General features: G+C 62.6%; 2 protein-coding genes across 3 annotated transcripts; one reads left to right on the forward strand and one right to left on the reverse strand.

Moving 5' to 3' along the window:
• Positions 1–5,690: 5,690 nt before the first annotated feature.
• LOC121498791 (cytochrome P450 11B1, mitochondrial-like) lies at positions 5,691–6,490 on the forward strand. Its single transcript, XM_041768965.1, has 2 exons — positions 5,691–5,929; positions 6,331–6,490. The coding sequence occupies exons 1-2, from the start codon at positions 5,691–5,693 to the stop codon at positions 6,488–6,490; spliced, it is 399 nt and encodes a 132-aa protein (XP_041624899.1).
• A 5,009-nt stretch (positions 6,491–11,499) lies between these two features.
• Positions 11,500–13,382, reverse strand: GML (glycosylphosphatidylinositol anchored molecule like). 2 transcript variants are annotated; one of them, XM_041768437.1, is made up of 3 exons: positions 13,269–13,382; positions 12,868–13,149; positions 11,500–11,808 (listed from the first exon to the last, which is right to left on the reverse strand). In XM_041768437.1, the coding sequence occupies exons 2-3, from the start codon at positions 12,989–12,991 to the stop codon at positions 11,519–11,521; spliced, it is 414 nt and encodes a 137-aa protein (XP_041624371.1). In that variant the 5' UTR covers positions 12,992–13,149; positions 13,269–13,382; the 3' UTR covers positions 11,500–11,518. The 2 variants fall into 2 exon arrangements, with proteins under 2 accessions (XP_041624371.1, XP_041624370.1); XM_041768436.1 differs by lacking the exon at positions 13,269–13,382 and having other exon boundaries at positions 12,868–13,255.
• Positions 13,383–16,780: the final 3,398 nt, after the last annotated feature.

The following is a 16,780-nucleotide window of genomic DNA, read 5'->3' on the forward strand; positions in this document are numbered from 1 at the left end:
GCCGGCACCCCAGGGCGGGGCCAGGTCAGGGCTCCCCAGATCAGAGGCAACCTGGCAGCCGCTCCGGGGGGCCCGCGCACATGCCCCGAAATGTGAGGGGTGCTGAGTGGAGGCTGAGGACTCGCGCCAGCCCCGGGCAGACCTCACAGGCTCCTGGGGGGACGCGATGAGCACGAGGAACTGCCGATGAGGAGAAGCCAGAAGAGGGCCCCGCGGCCAGTGCCGACCCTGCTGCCCCTGCAGGTGCACAGTGACAACGCTGGCTCCCGGGCCCCGGGTGGCGGCTCGTCCAGAGGCCAGCGCTGAGCCCTGGCCAGTGGCGACGACGGGCCAGAGTCCGAGCTCGCACGTGCGCCCGGGGTTTCGGAGGCCTGTGCACCTGGTAGTGAGAAGCTGAGGCCCAGGAGCCGGAGAGTTCCCAAAAGGAGAGCCCAGGCCCAGGCTCCCGGTGGGCGTGGACAGGCCGGTGGGGGCGCCTCTCGAGGCCACTCTGCAGCCAAGCCTCCCCCGCCCCCGGAAGGACTCTGATCCATGGCCTGAGCCGCCCCGCCTGGGCGGTGGCTCCAGACGCCCCCCTGGATGGAGGGGCCTCTTTAACCAGGAGCCTCTGAGCGGGGCCCCCGAAGTGGGTCAGGGCTGGGTGGGTACAGGCAGGAGGTGCTCTGGGGGACCTGCTTTCGACTCACGGCATTCGTTTCTCTCTTTCTTCTTTACTTCTAGGAGTGTACCCACGTTTCTTCTATGTTTCAAAGCAGTGCTCCAAGTATTGTCCAATGCCTGCACACATCGGTCGGATAGTCAAGTCCTTTGTCCTCCTACAGCCTATGCCTTTTCTGTATGCAAAGTGCTGCCGAGGGTCGTTGTGTAATCAAGAGGTACCAGATATCTCTGATCTAGAGTTTGAAGAATCCGGGAGAGCGAGCGACGTGAGGAGCAGCAGTGTCTGGCTGGTGCCCCTCCTCATGCTGTCCCCGGGGCTCGCGGGCCTCAGGTTGCCATGACCCACAGAGCATGGCTCGGGCCCGCCTTCTGCAGGTGGCACAGATGACGTGGACTCGCTGCTCATGCTTGGAACCTGTGGCATTAAACTTGTTTTCCGCCCACTGACTCACTGTCTGCCTCTGAGGGGCTTAGGACGGGGGGCGGGGCCCACAGCCTGCCTTGGGGCGAGTCCAAACCCTCTGACAGTGATCGCGCTGTGAGTGTGTGTCTTGGAACACCAGCCTTGTCACTCTTGATTGCTGCCCCTTTCCTCCTCTTGGCCTTTGAGGGCGTCGGTGCTGGAGGAGGGGACCCCGAGCGTCCCCTGTGAAGGGTAGTGCTCGCATGCTTCTGGGCTTCCTTGGGAGGGCCCAGGGCCAGGAAGACAGGATGATGTGAGCTTGAGAGCCCCAGGAGGGAAGGAGTCCCCGGCATGGGGTCGGGCCATCATCCCGGGGACAGCCCTTCTCTGATGGGGGCGGCACCCCCACGGCTGCTCCCACTCAGCTCCCCCACCCGGACTCCAGGAGCCGGAACATAGGGAATTCCATACAACGGACCTGGACCTGACCCGGCAAGCGGCACCGGTGTGTGGGCTCACAGGGTCGCCCCCAAGCATTTGTCTGACATCTGGAACTTGCACCAGGCAGAGGGCAGCATGGGTCACACCACTCAGCTTGGGGGCCCCTCTTGTGTCAGGGCAGGCAAATGAGGGGCTTCTGCCCAAAGAGTAAGAGGGGCCACAGGTCACCCACAGCAGAGTCTGCAGGGCCCCAGGCAGCGCGTCGTCTCCCAAGAGAGGACGGGGTGTGCATGGCGGAACCTCACAGGCAGTCCCGAAGCGGGTGTAGGGAGAGTCCTTCCATGTGGAGCTGGCGCTGGCTGGGGACACCATGCGGAGCATAGTCCGTGACTTGGCGGGAGGCGTCAATGGCTGCAGGATGAGGAGCTCGGAGGCCTCGGGGAACATGTGGCCCCCAGTGCGCTAGAGACTGCAGAAGAGTCACTGTGGACGGGAGGAGGTGGCGGGGTAGTGCTCGGAGGATCGGAGCCAGGGTCCGCGTGGGTGCTGCTTCGGGAGGAGGGTGCCCCCGGCGCGTCCTCCTCTGTCTGTGCGCCGAGTCCTCGCAGCAGAGCTGGTGAAGTGGGAGCTGGGTGGGCGTCGTGGCGCACATGCAGACATGCCTGCTGTGTGGCCTTCGGGGGTCCCCGGAGGGCAGCGCTGCCGGCGGTGGCCGTGTTGTACCTGCCTGTGAGCTGATGCTCGGGTCGCCAGGGCTAGAGGGGATGGCCGTGGGTTCCTAGGGGGCGATGGAGACATGACGTGCACGGCCGGGGCGGGAGAGGGGAGCAGGTCCAAGCCAGGGGAAGAGCTCGGGGCCCACAGTGCCGCGTGGAGAGAGCCCCACCCTGGCGACAGCGGCAGGAAGCGCCCGGAGGGTTGGGTCGGGTCAGGGGTCCCCCAGTAACTTGCTGCAGGAGCAGCGACGGGCCCCCCCACAGTGGACCAGTCCGAGGGGGCTTTGCTGGCGGGGCCTTATGTGACAGAAAGTCCCAGGCCACTGTGGCTTCCTGGGGAGGAGGAGGAAAGTGTTTTTTCCTGTTCACGGGAACGGCGTGCAGAGGCCAGCAGCCCAGAGCCTAGTGTCACCACGGGGAAGTGCGCTCTGTGGGGTCCCCTCGCCCAGGGCCGCTGCTCCTGGGGCAGCGCAGGCAGCTGTGACCAAGAGGAAACCGCTGCACCCCCGATACCGGGGTCTTCGGGCGGCCGGGGGATGGGCCCTGGACGGAGAGCCAGCGGGGCCCCCCTGCCACGTGCTGCGCAGGCTGCCTAGAGGGACCGGGCCCGAGTGGCCGCGGGGGCAGAGGAACGCACCGTGAGCCCCCGTGCCCTCAGGGTCTCTCCCACGGCCCCAGGAATAGAGATGCACCTGGCGATGGGCGGAGCGCTGCGGGCGAGCGGCCCGGGAGAGGCCCAGCCGGGAGAGCCTCGGGTCCCCTCGGAGCCCGGGTCAGACCGGGATGGCCGTCGAATGGGGAAGATGCCACAACGGCCCCCCCACTGCCTCACGCCATCCCGTCTGGAACTGCTGAGCGAGCTGGGTGGCCGCCGGGCACACGTAGGAAGAGGCAGACACAGCCGCACACGCGCAACCTGTGAGAATGCTGGCGCCAGCCTTGCCCACACCCAAGTTCGAAGGGGTGAGCTTCGCGGTTTTGAATGTGGAGGACACGGAGCTGAAGGGGAACGAGATGACCGAGTCCCGGGGTCCCGCGGTAGGAGCGAAGCACACACAGATCCTGCAGTGTGTCGTGCCCTGGGTCCCCGTCAGTGCTGTCTCGCCACCTGGCCCTGCCATCCCAGCCCGGCCTTGTCACTGTGCGCCCTGGACACCCACCCACCACTGCTGGGAGTCCAGCCGCGGGGCCGAAAGCAGAGGCCCTGCTCCAGCCCTAACCCATCACCTCGGGGGTCGCCCTGAGCCCTGCAGGGGCGGGGGGCGGGGCGGGGGGCGGGGTCCAGGCAAGGCTGCAGGTGGCGAGCCGGCCTCCAGGGGGCGCCCCCAGTCGGGAGGTGGGAGTGCGCCCCCCTCCCCCAGCTGCAGGGCACTGGCCCAGTGGGGGATCCCAGCAGCATCCCTCCCACCTCAGCACCTTGGCAGCAGGCATCTCGGGCTTGGTGCCGCTCAGCTGCGGGCCCTCTTCCAGTCAGTGGGCCTTGGGGTGCCGCCGCCTTCAGGGAAGCCTTGCCCTGGCCTTGCCCGGGCCGCCTCCCACCTCTGTTCTCCCTCTGTAGCTTGCGTGGCCTCACCTGGCCCCGGGAGGGCCTGGGCTGTCGATGTCGCTCTCGGGCCAGTCGGGCCTCGCCCGGGAGGCCCCTTCCTCCCACCCCCACCCCCAGCCCTGGCTCAGAGGACACCCCCCAAGGCCTGCCTTCCCCAGAGGAGGCCTCCAGGGAGGGCCTGCCAGGCCGGTGGGGTCACAGGGAACAGCGGCCCCGACAGCCGCCTGCGTGCACACCAGCCAGGCGGCGTCCTCTGCCGGCATCTCCGAGTGGGAGCCGCTCCGTGGTTCCCCCGGGGAGCCCGCATCCCTGGAGGCAGACCGTGTGGGGACAGGAAAGCTGGCCCAGGGCGGAGAACAGCCCCGAGGAGGCTACAAGCGCCCCGGGACGGGGGCAGTCACAGGGCAGGTAGGGCAGTGGGAGTGTCCCCCATGGCCTGGGCCCGGGCCGGTGTGGCTCCCGCCTGCCTCTGTCGCCCGAGGACACATGCCCGTGCACCCTCCGGGGTGAGGCACAGCTCGCCTCGGCTTGCTGCCGGGGCCTTGGCACTTCTGACTCCTCGCCCGCCCCACCCGGGGACTCCCTCAGGGAGGGGCAGGGGCAGGGAGCCGCTGCCTTGAGGCCAATGGAAAACAGACTCAGATCCCACCGTCCCTGCTAAAACCCTCACGCGCCCTCCGGCCTGCCTCCAGCCCGAGCTGGGGCGGCTGCCCCCATCGCCCGCTCCCCAAATGAGGGTCTGGGCTGCAGGCACAGCAGGGGAGGGCAGAGGAGCCAGGGCAGGGGAGGAGCAACGGCTGACTCAGGGGGTCGGGGGGTTGCGAGGAACCGGGGCCTGTGGGAAGTGGCAGTGGCCGGACCTCTGTCCCCTCTCTGAAAATGGGAACCGTGACAGCGATAGCCACCTGGTGGCAATGCCGCCAGGTGTCAGGGAGATGCCCTGGCACCCCGAACCGTGGATCCACCCTCCAAGGGTCGGGAGCCCGAGCACACACCCCATCATAGACTCCATCCTTCCCCGCCTGGCCTGAGCTCACAGCCTGCAGCCCCGAGATGCACCTGGCGAGTGCTCCAGGTGCACATGACCAGATGAGAGAGAAGGGCGTAGGCCCTGAGCACAGGCCCAGGCCCGCGGGCCACGCGTGGGCCCCGCCAGCTGTGCACCCCCCCCCCCCCCCCGCTTCCCTGCCGAGGAGGGGCTTGCCGGGCATCCTATCAGTGACCCTCGTGTCCTGGCCACTGGCTGCTCCTAAACTGAGCCTGCAGGCCAGACAGGCATATAGGGCCTCAGCCCCATCAGTGCCACCCTAGTTGGCTCTCTGGATTTCCCCCGTTGCCACCCCCCCCAGCCCCCACGCCCCGGCTCCGGCCCCAGGACCAAAAGCGCTCACTGGTGGGACCCAGCCAGCTTAAGGTTAGTGTCGGGGTCTCCTGCACCCAGCCTGAGACCAGGGGGAGAGCAGTCCAAGAAGGCCTGTGGGTCAATGGGATGACGCGCTCCCGCTCCTTCCTGCCCTGGTCCTCGTAGAGGGAGAGGAAAGTAGCCCAGGCCCCTGTCATCTCTTGAAAAGACAAGGACCCATCCATCTTGCTCTTTCCCCCACCCGGGAGGGGGCGAGGGCCCTACCCCGGCCAAGCCACCTGGGCCCCCGGGCCACACCCCGCACCTGCTCTCGATGCCCAGCCGCCAGCAGGCCTTGCGCAAGTGGGAGTGAGGCGCCCATCCATCTCTTTTGGCCTCCCCCCTCCCCCTCCGCCCTCTCCTCCCCCTCCTCCCCCCCCTCCTCCGCCGGCCCTGACCCCTGGGCCGGGTTTCCTGGCCTCATCCAGGGACAGCTTCTCCCATGACGCGATCGAGTCGCCGCTCCAGGCCTCCGGGTGAGATAAAAGGACTGTGCTGACCGGCGACGGAGGGAGCATCGGAATGGCCTTCAGGGCACAGGCGCGAGGGTGGCGGGCCGGGCCCTGGCTGGCCCTGAGCAGGCCACGCGCACTGGGCACCCAAGCCGCTCCGGCCCCCAGGGCGGTGCTGCCCTTCGAAGCCGTGCCCCGCTGTCCCGGCAACAAGTGGATGCGGGTGCTGCAGATCTGGAGGCAGCAGGGCTCTGAGAGCCTCCACCTGGAGATGCACCGCACCTTCCAGGAGCTGGGGCCCATTTTCAGGTAAAGCCCTCCTGCCCGCCTCGCTGGGAGCACCCTGCCCGGCTGTCCCTCCCGGCTCCTGGGTCCCCGCGGGCGCAGGCGCTGCGCGTCCCCAGCGGCCGCCTGGGGGCTGAGCAGTGGCTGCTCCGTGCCCTTGACCCCGGACACCAGCCGGGGCTCTTGTGAGGCTGCAGGGCTCCCCGGACGGTGACCCGAGAGGCAGAGGGCAGAGGGCAGACGGCCGAGGGCGGACGGCCGAGCGGGAGAGGCTTCCCCGGTTAGACGGCGGAGGAGCCCGGGCTCGAGCCCCGTGCACGGCCCAGGAGGACGGAGAGGCCAACGGGAGCCAGGCCGGTGGCTCTGCACGGGGAGCCCCAGGGAGGCCCCGGCCCCCCAGCAGGGCTCTGAGCTCTGTCCCTCAGGTATGACGTGGGAGGGACACACATGGTGCACGTGATGCTGCCCGAGGACGTGGAGAGGCTGCAGCGAGTGGAGAGCCCTCAGCCCTGGCGGCCGCCCCTGGACCCCTGGCTGGCCTACCGACAGCATCGTGGGCACAAATGCGGCGTGTTCCTGCTGTGAGCGCGAGTGGGGGGGCGGCGTGGGAGGGAGCGGGCAGCCCGCGAGCACCCCGGCCCCAGGCCAGTGAGGGGTGGGGAGGCCCGTGTGTCCCGGGGCTGGAGAGGGGCAGCAGGGCCACGGGTCTGCACAGCAGGATGGCCGCTTCCACGAGGGAGCACCCACTCCACCCAGGCCTCTGGAGGTGGCCTGCCCGGGCAGGGTGGCCTTCTCCCTTCCTACAGTCAGGAGGCCCAGGCCTGGCAGAGTGGAGGCACGGCCAGGCGCCCCTGGGAGTGTGTGCTGGGGCCTTGGGGCCCCCTGGGTCGGCAGCCCTCGGCCCCTGCCCCGTGGGCCCTGGGGTTGAGCACAGGGAGCTCAGGAGGGAGAGGCCGGGGTGGGAGGAGGGCGGGCGGCAGAGGGAGGCGCCTTTGTTCAGAAGCTAAACTCTAGGTGGGAGGCCTGGGAGGCTATGAGCCCGCGGGTGCACCCTTGGGTGCGTGTGTGTGTGGTGGGTGTCTGCCCGGGCGTGTGAGTGGGCCCACAAGTATGCTCACTGGTCGGTGCTGTTGTAGGCGTGTGAATGCGTGTGTGTGCCCACGATGGCGGCCTTTGGCTCGTGCTCATGCCGCGGTGTGCGTGCTTGAGCGGTGTCTCCACGTGTTGGCACGTGTGCGCGCTTCTGCTCTTTGTGTGTGCGCACGCGCGTGTGCGCTTCGGTACCGGCCTGCATGCCTAAGAGCGTGTCGTCTGCACATGTGTGCCCAGTTTGGGGCATCCAGGTGTGTCGTGTGCCTGTGCAGGTGGGCACTGTGGGTGTGCTCACGCACGTCGTCTGTGTCAGCGTGCGAGTCTGCCGGGGCCCGTGTGGCGTGTGCATCTCTCTGGGCGCCCGTGAGCGCGCGATCCTTGTCTCCGTGTGCAGGCAGCCAGCCGTGGAAACGCTGCTTGTGCTCGCGTGTGCCTGGGAGGGCAGCTCCCTCCGCCATCCGCCGGACGGACGGACGGACTGACGGACAGCGCCCTGGAGCCGGACGTGCTGACGGGGCTCTGGTTTCCCCGGAGACCGTCTGCTCTAATGACTGCTCAGCACCCACTTGGCCAGGCGCTCTCCTCCTCCTCCTCCTCCTCCTCCCCTCCCCTCCTCCTCCTCCCCTCCTCCTCCTCCTTTGCTTCATCCTACCTCCTCCTCCGCCCCCTCTGCCTCTCCTCCTCCTGCCCCAACTCCTGCTCCTCCGCATGTCCCTGCACCTACTTTTCCGTCTCCTCCTTCCTCCTCCTCTCCTCCTCCTCCTCCTCCTCCTCCCCTTCCTCCTCCCCTCCCTCCTCCCCCCCTTCCTCTTCCCCCTCCTCCTCCCCCCTTCCCCCTCCCCCTCCCTCCTCCCCCCCCCTTCTCCTCCTCCCCTTCCTCCTCCCCTTCCTCCTCCTCCCCTCCTCCTCCCCTTCCTCCTCTCCCTTCCTCCTTCCCCTCCTTCCTTCCCTCTCCCTCCTCCTCCTCCCTTCCTCCCTCCCCCTCCTCCCCTCCTCCTCCCCCTCCTCCCCTTCCTCCTCCCCCTCCCCACCTTCCTCCTTCCCTCCTCCCCCTCCTCCCCTCTCCTCCCTCCTCCCCTCCCCTCCCCCTCCGTCCCCCTCCTCCCCTTCCTCCTTCCCCCCTCCCCTTCCTCCTTCCTCCTCCTCCCCTTCCTCCTCCCCTCCTCCCCTTCCTCCTTCCCCTCCTCCCCTTCCTCCTTCCCCTCCTCCCCTTCCTCCTTCCCTCCTCCCTTCCTCCTTCCTCCTCCCCTCCTCCCCTTCCTCCTTCCTCTCCTCCCCTTCCTCCTTCCTCTCTTCCTCTTCTCCTCCTCCACATCTCCTCCTGCTCCTCCTCCTCCTCCTGCTCCTCTTCCTCCTCCTCCTCCTGCTCCTCTTCCTCCTCCTCCTCCTCCTTTGCTTCCTCTTACCTCCTCCTCCTCCTCCTCTTCTCCCAGGCAGCGAACACCCTGTGGGGGCCTTTGAGGCCCTGTCGCCCCGACACTAGCCCCTGGGGCTTCGGATGCCCACACGCCACCCCCCGCCTCGCCTCGCTGTCCAATCTCTTAGCCCCTGTGTCCCCTGCCCCTGAGGAACTGCCAACCTCGGGTCCCCGTCCTGCTCGGTGCCATTTCAAGGGCCATACCCTGTGCCTGCAGTGCTCTCGCCCAGCCTAGAGCTGCAAGCGGGGCCGGTAGCCGCCCCACCCCAGCCCCACCCCAACGCCCACCCCCACCCCCACTTGTTGTGCTCAGTTCACTTGGGCTCCTCCTGGCCCTGCGGGGCTCTGGGCTTATGGCAGAAGCCCCCGCCGAGGGCCTGCACGAGCGGGTCAGGGTCGAGTTGACTAGAACAACAGCCACCCAGGAGCTCACGGGGCCGACGGGCCGTGGAGACGACTCACCAAGCAGGTAGGACGGTGAAGTGTCTGGCTGGCCTCGGGGTGACCTCGGAGAAACCTCTAGAAGCAGGCTTGGGGCGCCCTCAGCCAGGCACAGCCACACGCTCCCTGAGAGAGGGCCTCTGCGTGCGGTGGCCGCCCGCCCTGTCACAGCGGCCCCTCGGGCCTGACCCCGTGGCAGGAAGGAGCTTTGAACGGCGGAGAGCCTGCTGGGGGCTCCTAGCTGGCAGCAGCGAGCAGCCTGTCCCAGGCGGCCCTGGCGCAGGGGACACCCCCGACTGGAAGGGGCTGAGGCAAGGCCGGGGTGGGGGCCGCTACGCTCGGCGTCCCCGGGCCCCAGGAGAGCCGGCACTGGGCGCCCAGCCGGGCAGCGGGAGGAGGGGCCCCCCAGGCTGCGCCAGCCCTGCCCGCGCCCAGGGGCCCCTCGGCGGCATCTGTCCCCACGCGGAGGTCCCGGAGGAGGAAGAGACCTGGCACCCTCGGCACGCCGTCGCCCTGGAGGAGGGCTGCTGCCCGCGGCGAGGTCTTCCCCCGGCCCCAGGCAGGCCCGGGCAAGGGGGACGGGGAGCCACGGAGAAGAGCGGGGCTCCCCGACCCCACGGGCGCCCGGCCCTTCATCGCCCTCACCGCGCGAGGACGCCCAGCTCACGGGCCCCGGGGAGGACCCGGCAAGGTGGCACGGGCTGCGCGGGCACTGGCTGGACGGGGTGGCTTCTCCCGCCGCCCGACAGTCGCTGCTTTATCGGAGGCCCTGCTCCGTGGTGGCGCGCGGTGGCCGGCAGGCCTGGGATGGCCGCTCCCCGCGGGGAGTGTGCGTGTGTCGCTCTGTGCAGCGGGGCGCACGGCTCTGCCCCTCTTCCAGCGGCCCTGGCAGGGAGCGCTGAGCTCGGCCCGGCCTCGCGGCGCCGCTCGATCAGGTGGGCCCTGTGCCCTCCCCCACCCCACCCACCCCCACCGAAGGACCTTGGGGTGGGGGGACCTGCTCGGCGGGGAATCGCCCTGCCATTAAAGGGGGTCTTGGCCCCGAGCCGCGCCTGGTTCCAGCGATCCTGCCGATCCGGGGACGGACGCCAAGTAGGACCGTCCTCCGAGGGTCCTGCCCTGCTGTGGCTTCTTCCGCTTCCCCGCGCACGCCCCCCTGCACTCCCAGGGCCGTGTGCCGTGTTCACTGCCCGGCCTGGGGGTCCCCCGAAGACGCCCGGGACGGGAATCCCCAGCCTCGCGGGGCTCGGTTTCCTCGGCTTCTCCTGCTCCTGCTGCACAGGACCCGTGGCTCCACCTTCACCTCGGCCATGGCCTTCCAAAGTCCCCGATCCGTGGGGTCCCAACGCAACCTCTCGCCCCGTCGGGTCCTACACCTCGCGTCCTCTCCCCCAGATATCGGGACCCACCCTCCCACCCCCGGGGGCTGCTGTGCCCGCTGCGCCCTTGCCCGTCATTCTACCCGTTTTCCAGGTTGAAGATGTCCTGCCCTTTGTGCCAGCCACGCCGGGCAATTCTTTTCTACGTGTGTGTGCGGATTTATAGTTTCTAGGAGGGGAAGGACTGAAACAGACTCATCGGCCTCATGACGTGGCCAGAACCTGAATACCCGGGCTGGAGGCAGGGCTGGGGGCTGGAGGATCCGTGTCACACGCCGTCCTGGTGCCCTGGGGGAGCAAGGGGCACACGGCATGCGCCGCAGCCTCCCGCCTGCATTGTGCCATCACGCCCTGTGTGTAGATGTTTTTGCACTTTCTTGCAGAAATATTTGCCCGCCTACTAGTGAGAGAGGTCCAGAGTGGCTCCTTACTCGTGTAGCGTACCCTTTGGGCTGCAAAATATTCTGGAATTCGATGGTGGGGATGCCTGCACGGCATTGTGAATATACTCGCCAACACTGAATTTCAGCCTTTCAAAAGCTCAATCTTGGGTTATGTCAATTCTCTGTAAGTGAAAATCAGGTGTAGAAATGGAGGAGAGACGAGGGCAAAAGGAGGAGAACGTTTTGTTCCCTTCGCATCTCGTTAGTGACAGCAGCCCAGAAGTCTCCGTCACTCAAGGTGCTCGGCAGCGGCCCCGAGCTCCTTCCGCTCCTCAGGGTCAGCGTCGGGGAGTCCTTCTCACACGGGTGGGAAGAAGCTGCCACTTTGAGGGAGGATTCCGATCCACCCGGGACTTGTCCGGCTGAGCCCCGCGAAGGCACTGGGCAGAGTCCCTAAGGTCAGGCGCCGCTGGCCCATGTGCCACTTTATTGCCAACTCACTCTCCTGCGTCATCGTCCCGACCTGAGCCGGGAAGTGTGGAGTCCGGGTGGCCCAGGGGCCGGGCCTGAGCGCAGCGGGACTGCGCTGTCAGCTGACACGCACACCGTCCCGTCAGTCTCGCGCTGTTCATGAGGAGACTGCATCTACTGCTGAGACGATGTCTGCAGAGGAACCGTTCAAATACCAAAACCGCCGAGAAATCTCCCAATCTCCCAGTGAGCGGCACCCCACACCCAACAATAATGTTCTTTATTCCTTTCTTGAAATCAGCTGGAAAGGGGTAAGCCACCAACGGGGAGCCCAGGGGGTCAGTGTCCCTGGCTCACAGGGAGGAAGAGGAGTGAACTTCTCTGAGGAATGGGGGAGAGACCAGACCCCCCCCCCCCCCACGAGGGCCTCTCAGGTCAGTGTGTTGCTGACTAGGATGGAAGCAACGCTCAGGAGAAATGTGGACTCCCCCAGGCGCACGGCTCCTTCTAACTCTTCCTCAATTGGGTAGTCCGGGATGATGTCCCTCTCCAAATTGGTAGGTCCCCCCTCATTGCAAGTCATAGAATTACAACAACGAACAAAGTAGAAACTGTTAGTTTTCATCATTCTAATGGCTTCAGGAGGTTCTTGAGATCGGTATAGGAACGTGCAGTTGTAGGTACAGTTCTTGTAAACGAGGAGTTCCCGAACATTCAAACCTACAAAAGTAGAGATGAAAACCACTGATTTCAGGCTTTCTGCTTGCAAACATTCGAGCACCCTCCACCCAGTACCAGCTCCCTGCCCACCGTCTACGTCTGCAAACGCTTCTACGTTGCCTAGGACTCCTCGCTGCAAACACCCGAGTACGTCCACTCCAGGGTCACTCCGTGAACACCACCTCCTGGAGGTGTTTTTCTGTCTACACCGCCACCTCATCGCTGCCCCCGGCGCTGCCTACGGAGTGTGACGGCACCTTGGCGCATGCTGTACACAGGAACTCCCCACTCGTTATCTGGCCTAAGAATTCCAGGGCGCAAGAAATAGAATTGCTTAGGACCCACAGGATCACGCAGTCCCTGAAGTGGAGTGGCCCCGTAAGTGTGGCCCTCACCTGATTTTCTGCATGTGCAGCGGCCCCTCCAGGACGAGCTCCTGCCTGGGCCCCTCAGCCAGCTGTTCCCGGCTCCTGGCACAATGTACGTGTGGATGCACCCCTAATGCCACCCTGCTCCCCAGCGCAGGCGGGACGCCCTGTCGCAAGCAGGATCGCACAGCCACTGTGACCGCCTTCCCGGGTGGGCACACCCAACAGCCCCGGCCAACCAAGGCCACCTGAGTGAGCATCCCCGTGAGGCCTCTTTGAGAGGCCTGGAGTTGAAATTCCTCCGCCCTCATTCACGGGTCCTGCTCCCCCGGTGACCCCAGTGTTGACTCGATTCTTTCTCCCTGGAACTTGCCACAGTTGACGTATCCGTTCATGGCTCTGGGGTTAAAGAGGAGGAACCAACATGTGGCTGCAGGCACTTGCTTTGCTTTATGTGCCACGCAAAGGCTTCAGAGAGGCCCAACGCTCTGCAGAAGAGCGCAGGATCACAGGGCGACCGCTGGATGCATTTTCGTGCAGTGCCCGTGACCGTATAACCAGCATCGAGTTCCAGAAACAGAACTGGATGAAAACCCTCGTTTCCTGCCTCTGTCCCTCCACCAGGCACCATCAGGAGCCAAGGCCAAAGAGAAGTGGTGTCCGGGTTTGTAAGCGTCCGTGTTAGTGTTACCTGCTCTGGAACTTTGTGAATATGAAATCCTGCATGTCTGCTGTGGCGTCTGGCTGCTTGTCTCTACTCTGTGCTCGGGAGATCCCCCTGCTGTGGCCCACGGTCGTGCGTGCTTCGCTCTCATGGTCGTATCCGTGTCTACTGACGAACAGTCCGCGCTTGACGCTCGATGGACATCAGGGCTCTTTCTGGCGGTTGTCTACCCCCGGAGAGCACTGCGGGGAAGAGTCTGTCCCCTTGAGGTGAGAGCGGGTCAGTTCTCCGAGGTGGTAACGCGGAGTCCTACGATGCAGATGTTTGGCTTTCACAGATGTTGAAGACTTCTCCAGGCCTCTAGTACCTGTTTATCCCCCAAGGGAGTGCATGCACTTCAAACCCTTTGCCGGCACATGAGTGCTCACCTGTGAACGTTCACTGGTGCCTCTGGGGTCACTGCATCGCGGTTTCATGTTGCATTTCCACCGATACGACGTTGGGCATCTTTCCACATATTTATCAGCCACTGGGATGTCGTTTTCTGGTCAACAGCCTTCAGGTGTTTTGCTCAATTTCCACCCAATGATCTGCTAGTTCAGTTACTGATTTGTAGGACGAAGTTCACTCTATAAAGTGAACACAAGGCCCTGGGCGCACAGTGTGGGGAGTGGTTGGCCTTCGTCTGCCCTTTGCAGTCTCACAGCCGTATCGGTAGCGTCTCAGGGGCAGAGGCTGTGAATTTCTAAGGAATCCCATTGACAAGTCTTCCCACGTGTGACGACCACTGAACTGGTCTGTTTTCTTAAATTTGTCATTACCCACAGATACAAAGATATTCTACATTTCCCTTTGTAAGAATTTAAAAAACCCCGTCTCTTCTGTTATTTACATATTTATTTTATTATTATCTTTTAAAGATTTTATTTATTCATGAGAGACACACAGAGAGAGAGAGAAGCAGAGACCCAGGCAGAGGGAGAAGCAGGCTCCATGCCAGGAGCCCGACCTGAGACTCGATCCCGCGTCTCCAGGTTCTTGCCCTGGTCGATGGCAGGCGTGAAACCGTTGAGCCACCCAGGGATCCCTTGGAAAGTGTCCTCAACCATCGTCTTTAAAAGGTGTTTAAATTCAGTTTAGGCAACATATACCGTGTGCTTGGTTTCAGAGACAGAATGCGATGGTTCGTCGGATGCTCGTGGCCGCGGTGCTCACTGCAGCCAGCGTGCTCCTCAACGCCCGGGACCCAGGAAGCGCACGTCTCCACCCTCCTCCCCTGCAAGAACCCTCGGTTGTTTCCTTCATTAAAAGCCCCTTATGGTTTTGTTTTCATCTTATTGTGTTCTTCCTTCCCTTTCCCTATGCTCATGTGTTTTGTTTCTTAAATTCCACCAATGAAGGAGATCCTATGGCATTTGTCTTTCTGCGACGTATTTCGCTCGCATGATACCCTCTGGTGGCATCGCGCCCTGGCCGATGGCAAGAGTTCTTTCCTTCTGATGGCTGAGTAACAGTCCACTCTGCATAGCGACCACATCGTCTTCATCCATCTGGGCTCTTCCATAGTTCGGGTCTTGTGGACGCTGCTGCTCTAAACACTGGGGTGCACGTGCCCCTTCAAATCACTGTTCGTATTCTCTGCACAAGTAGGTACCTAGTAGCCCCTTGTTCTCTTGAGTTTTACGTGGAGACCTACAAAGCGCCTGAGGCTGCTTCCGTTGTGCAAAGCCCGCCTAGGGAATAGGATCTCATCTCCCCACCCCTGGTGAGTGCAGACCAGCGTCCTTCCCCGATACCTGCAGGGCCAACGTTGTCAGAAAGCCCGTAAATAGATGCATGTGAGATCTCTTTTCTCCTTTATATGCGTCTGTTTTTTCGATCTTGACACCAACATCAGACTGTCTGAATTGACAAAATGATGGAAGTAACCTTGAGAGTTGAGCGTGCAAGTCCCCCACCTTCTCCCTTCTTCCACACGATTGCCTTGGACACTCCTGTCTCTTCAATTTTGCATAAACGTTTGAATATTTGGAATCAGCTTGCACACGCACGCTCTTGCCCACGCACACACTCACACGACCTGCTGGACTCTGACTGGAATTTCATGGAATTTGTAGGTTAATTTGGGGACAAGAGCCATCTTACCCCTACTGGGTCTCACACTCTGTAAGCTTGGTGCATCCCTTTAAGTCTTCCTTTTCAATCCTGTTTTTGCTCTTTCGATGTGGAAATCTTTTTTTAAAGATTTTATTTAGTTATTCATGAGAGGCACAGAGAGAGAGAGAGAGACAGACAGACACAGAGGGAGAAGGAGGCTCCATGCAGGGTGCCTGACGTGGGACTCGATCCTGGCACACGCCAACTGCTGAGCCACCCCGGGGCCCCCCATTCCTCGTCTGTCAACGGCTTTATGCACACCTCCTGTAGCAGAGTTCACGAACAAGAGCCCGCAGGACAACCCAGTCCACCAGCTGTATCTATCAGTAAAGATTTGTTGGAACAGGAGCCATGGGTATGTTTACTCGTCCTCTCTGGCTGCTTCCATCGCCTCAGAGGCAGTGCTGGGTACTTGCCACGAGGACCAGGTGGCTTTCCAAGCTGACACGTTTGCTCTCTGATCCTTTCCAGAGACTTCGTCCAGCTCGGGTGCAGAGCTGTAGCAAGCTTTGTCACTTTGCTGCAGCACCTAGACTCCATGGCGAGAGATGTGTAAGGACAATCACACTGTGACTGTGGATCTACTTACAGTTCCCAAATCCTATGGGGGATTTTCTGTTACTTCATCCTGTTACGGGGCACGTGTGCATCTACACAGAGGTTTCATCCAGGTGTTCTTACCCCTTCCTCTCTGTACAGTGTTGCCCATCACACCAGTAACGCTGCCGCATTAACGTTCGCCTCGCTTCTGTGTGTGCTTAAGAGCTTTCCCCTGACAATATTTAAGCTGTACCCTGTGTTTATATATGTTTTGCAAACTTTTTTTACATTCTCATTTCAAAGCACATCTCTAGGGGCAGCCCGGGTGGCTCAGCGGCTTGGCGCCGCCTTCAGCCCAGGGCGTGATCCTGGGGACCCGGGATCGAGTCCCACGTGGGGCTCCCTGCATGGAGCCTGCTTTTCCCTCTGCCTGTGTCTCCTCCTCTCTCTCTCTGTCATGAATAAACAAATAAAATATTTTTTAAAAAGCACGTCTGTACGAAGCAGAATATATTTTGCTAATTCTGAAACTCTTGGGTTTTTAATTATATCTATTTTATTATTAACATAAAGAATAATAGGTTAGGTTCTATATTGCTTTTCCATTCAACATTTTACTTTTGATAACGTAGATTCCTGGCACTTGCAGGAAATCCCTAAAGATCCCGTGTAGCTTTACTCAGTCACCTCCATGGTAACATCTTGCAGGACCATAGTGCAGTATCCCAGCCAGGACACTGGCTTCCAAAGTAGTAAAGAAAAAAGACAGTTTTATCACCACGCTCGTCCCTCATACGAACGCACTGACGTCTTTCCCAGGAAGATGCCCCGCCACGGACTCCCCTACCCACGTGCACAAGAAGCTTGTCTCAGTTGGTCATATCTAGAATGGTCTCTAACGGGGAACATGGATTGTCACCTCTGTAGGTGGCTGCTTCTCCTTCAGTGTCATCCTCCAGACGCGCATTCAGGTTGATGGATCAATACCCGCTTTTTACTGCCGAGGACCACCCTCGGGGTGGAGGTACCATGGTTTCTTTACCCTTCAGGCACTGAAGAGCGGCCAGGATGTTTCCAGGGATGACATGTTACCGATAAAGCAGTTGCGAAAGACCATGTGCTGTTTTATTTAATTACTCCGGGGAAAATACTCAGAAGTGCAACCTGGGAGAATGTATGGGAGCTGCAGATTTAGATTTTAAGCAACCAGACTGCGCTCCCCACCTTGGCTGCCCCATGTTTC

This window comes from Vulpes lagopus, chromosome 9, assembly GCF_018345385.1.
Source record: "Vulpes lagopus strain Blue_001 chromosome 9, ASM1834538v1, whole genome shotgun sequence".
NCBI classification, from domain to species: Eukaryota; Metazoa; Chordata; class Mammalia; order Carnivora; family Canidae; genus Vulpes; species Vulpes lagopus.

What these genes read in the sequence shown, in the direction of transcription:
- LOC121498791 (XM_041768965.1), top strand. Translation starts at nt 5,691, where the DNA reads ATGGCCTTCAGGGCACAGGCGCGAGGGTGGCGGGCCGGGCCCTGGCTG. An exon ending in GAGCTGGGGCCCATTTTCAG is followed by an intron (nt 5,930 to 6,330) that starts GTAAAGCCCTCC and finishes TCTGTCCCTCAG; the next exon opens with GTATGACGTGGGAGGGACAC.
- GML (XM_041768437.1), bottom strand. Translation starts at nt 12,991, where the DNA reads ATGAGAGCGAAGCACGCACGACCGTGGGCCACAGCAGGGGGATCTCCC. An exon ending in TTCACAAAGTTCCAGAGCAG is followed by an intron (nt 11,809 to 12,867) that starts GTAACACTAACA and finishes CTACTTTTGTAG; the next exon opens with GTTTGAATGTTCGGGAACTC.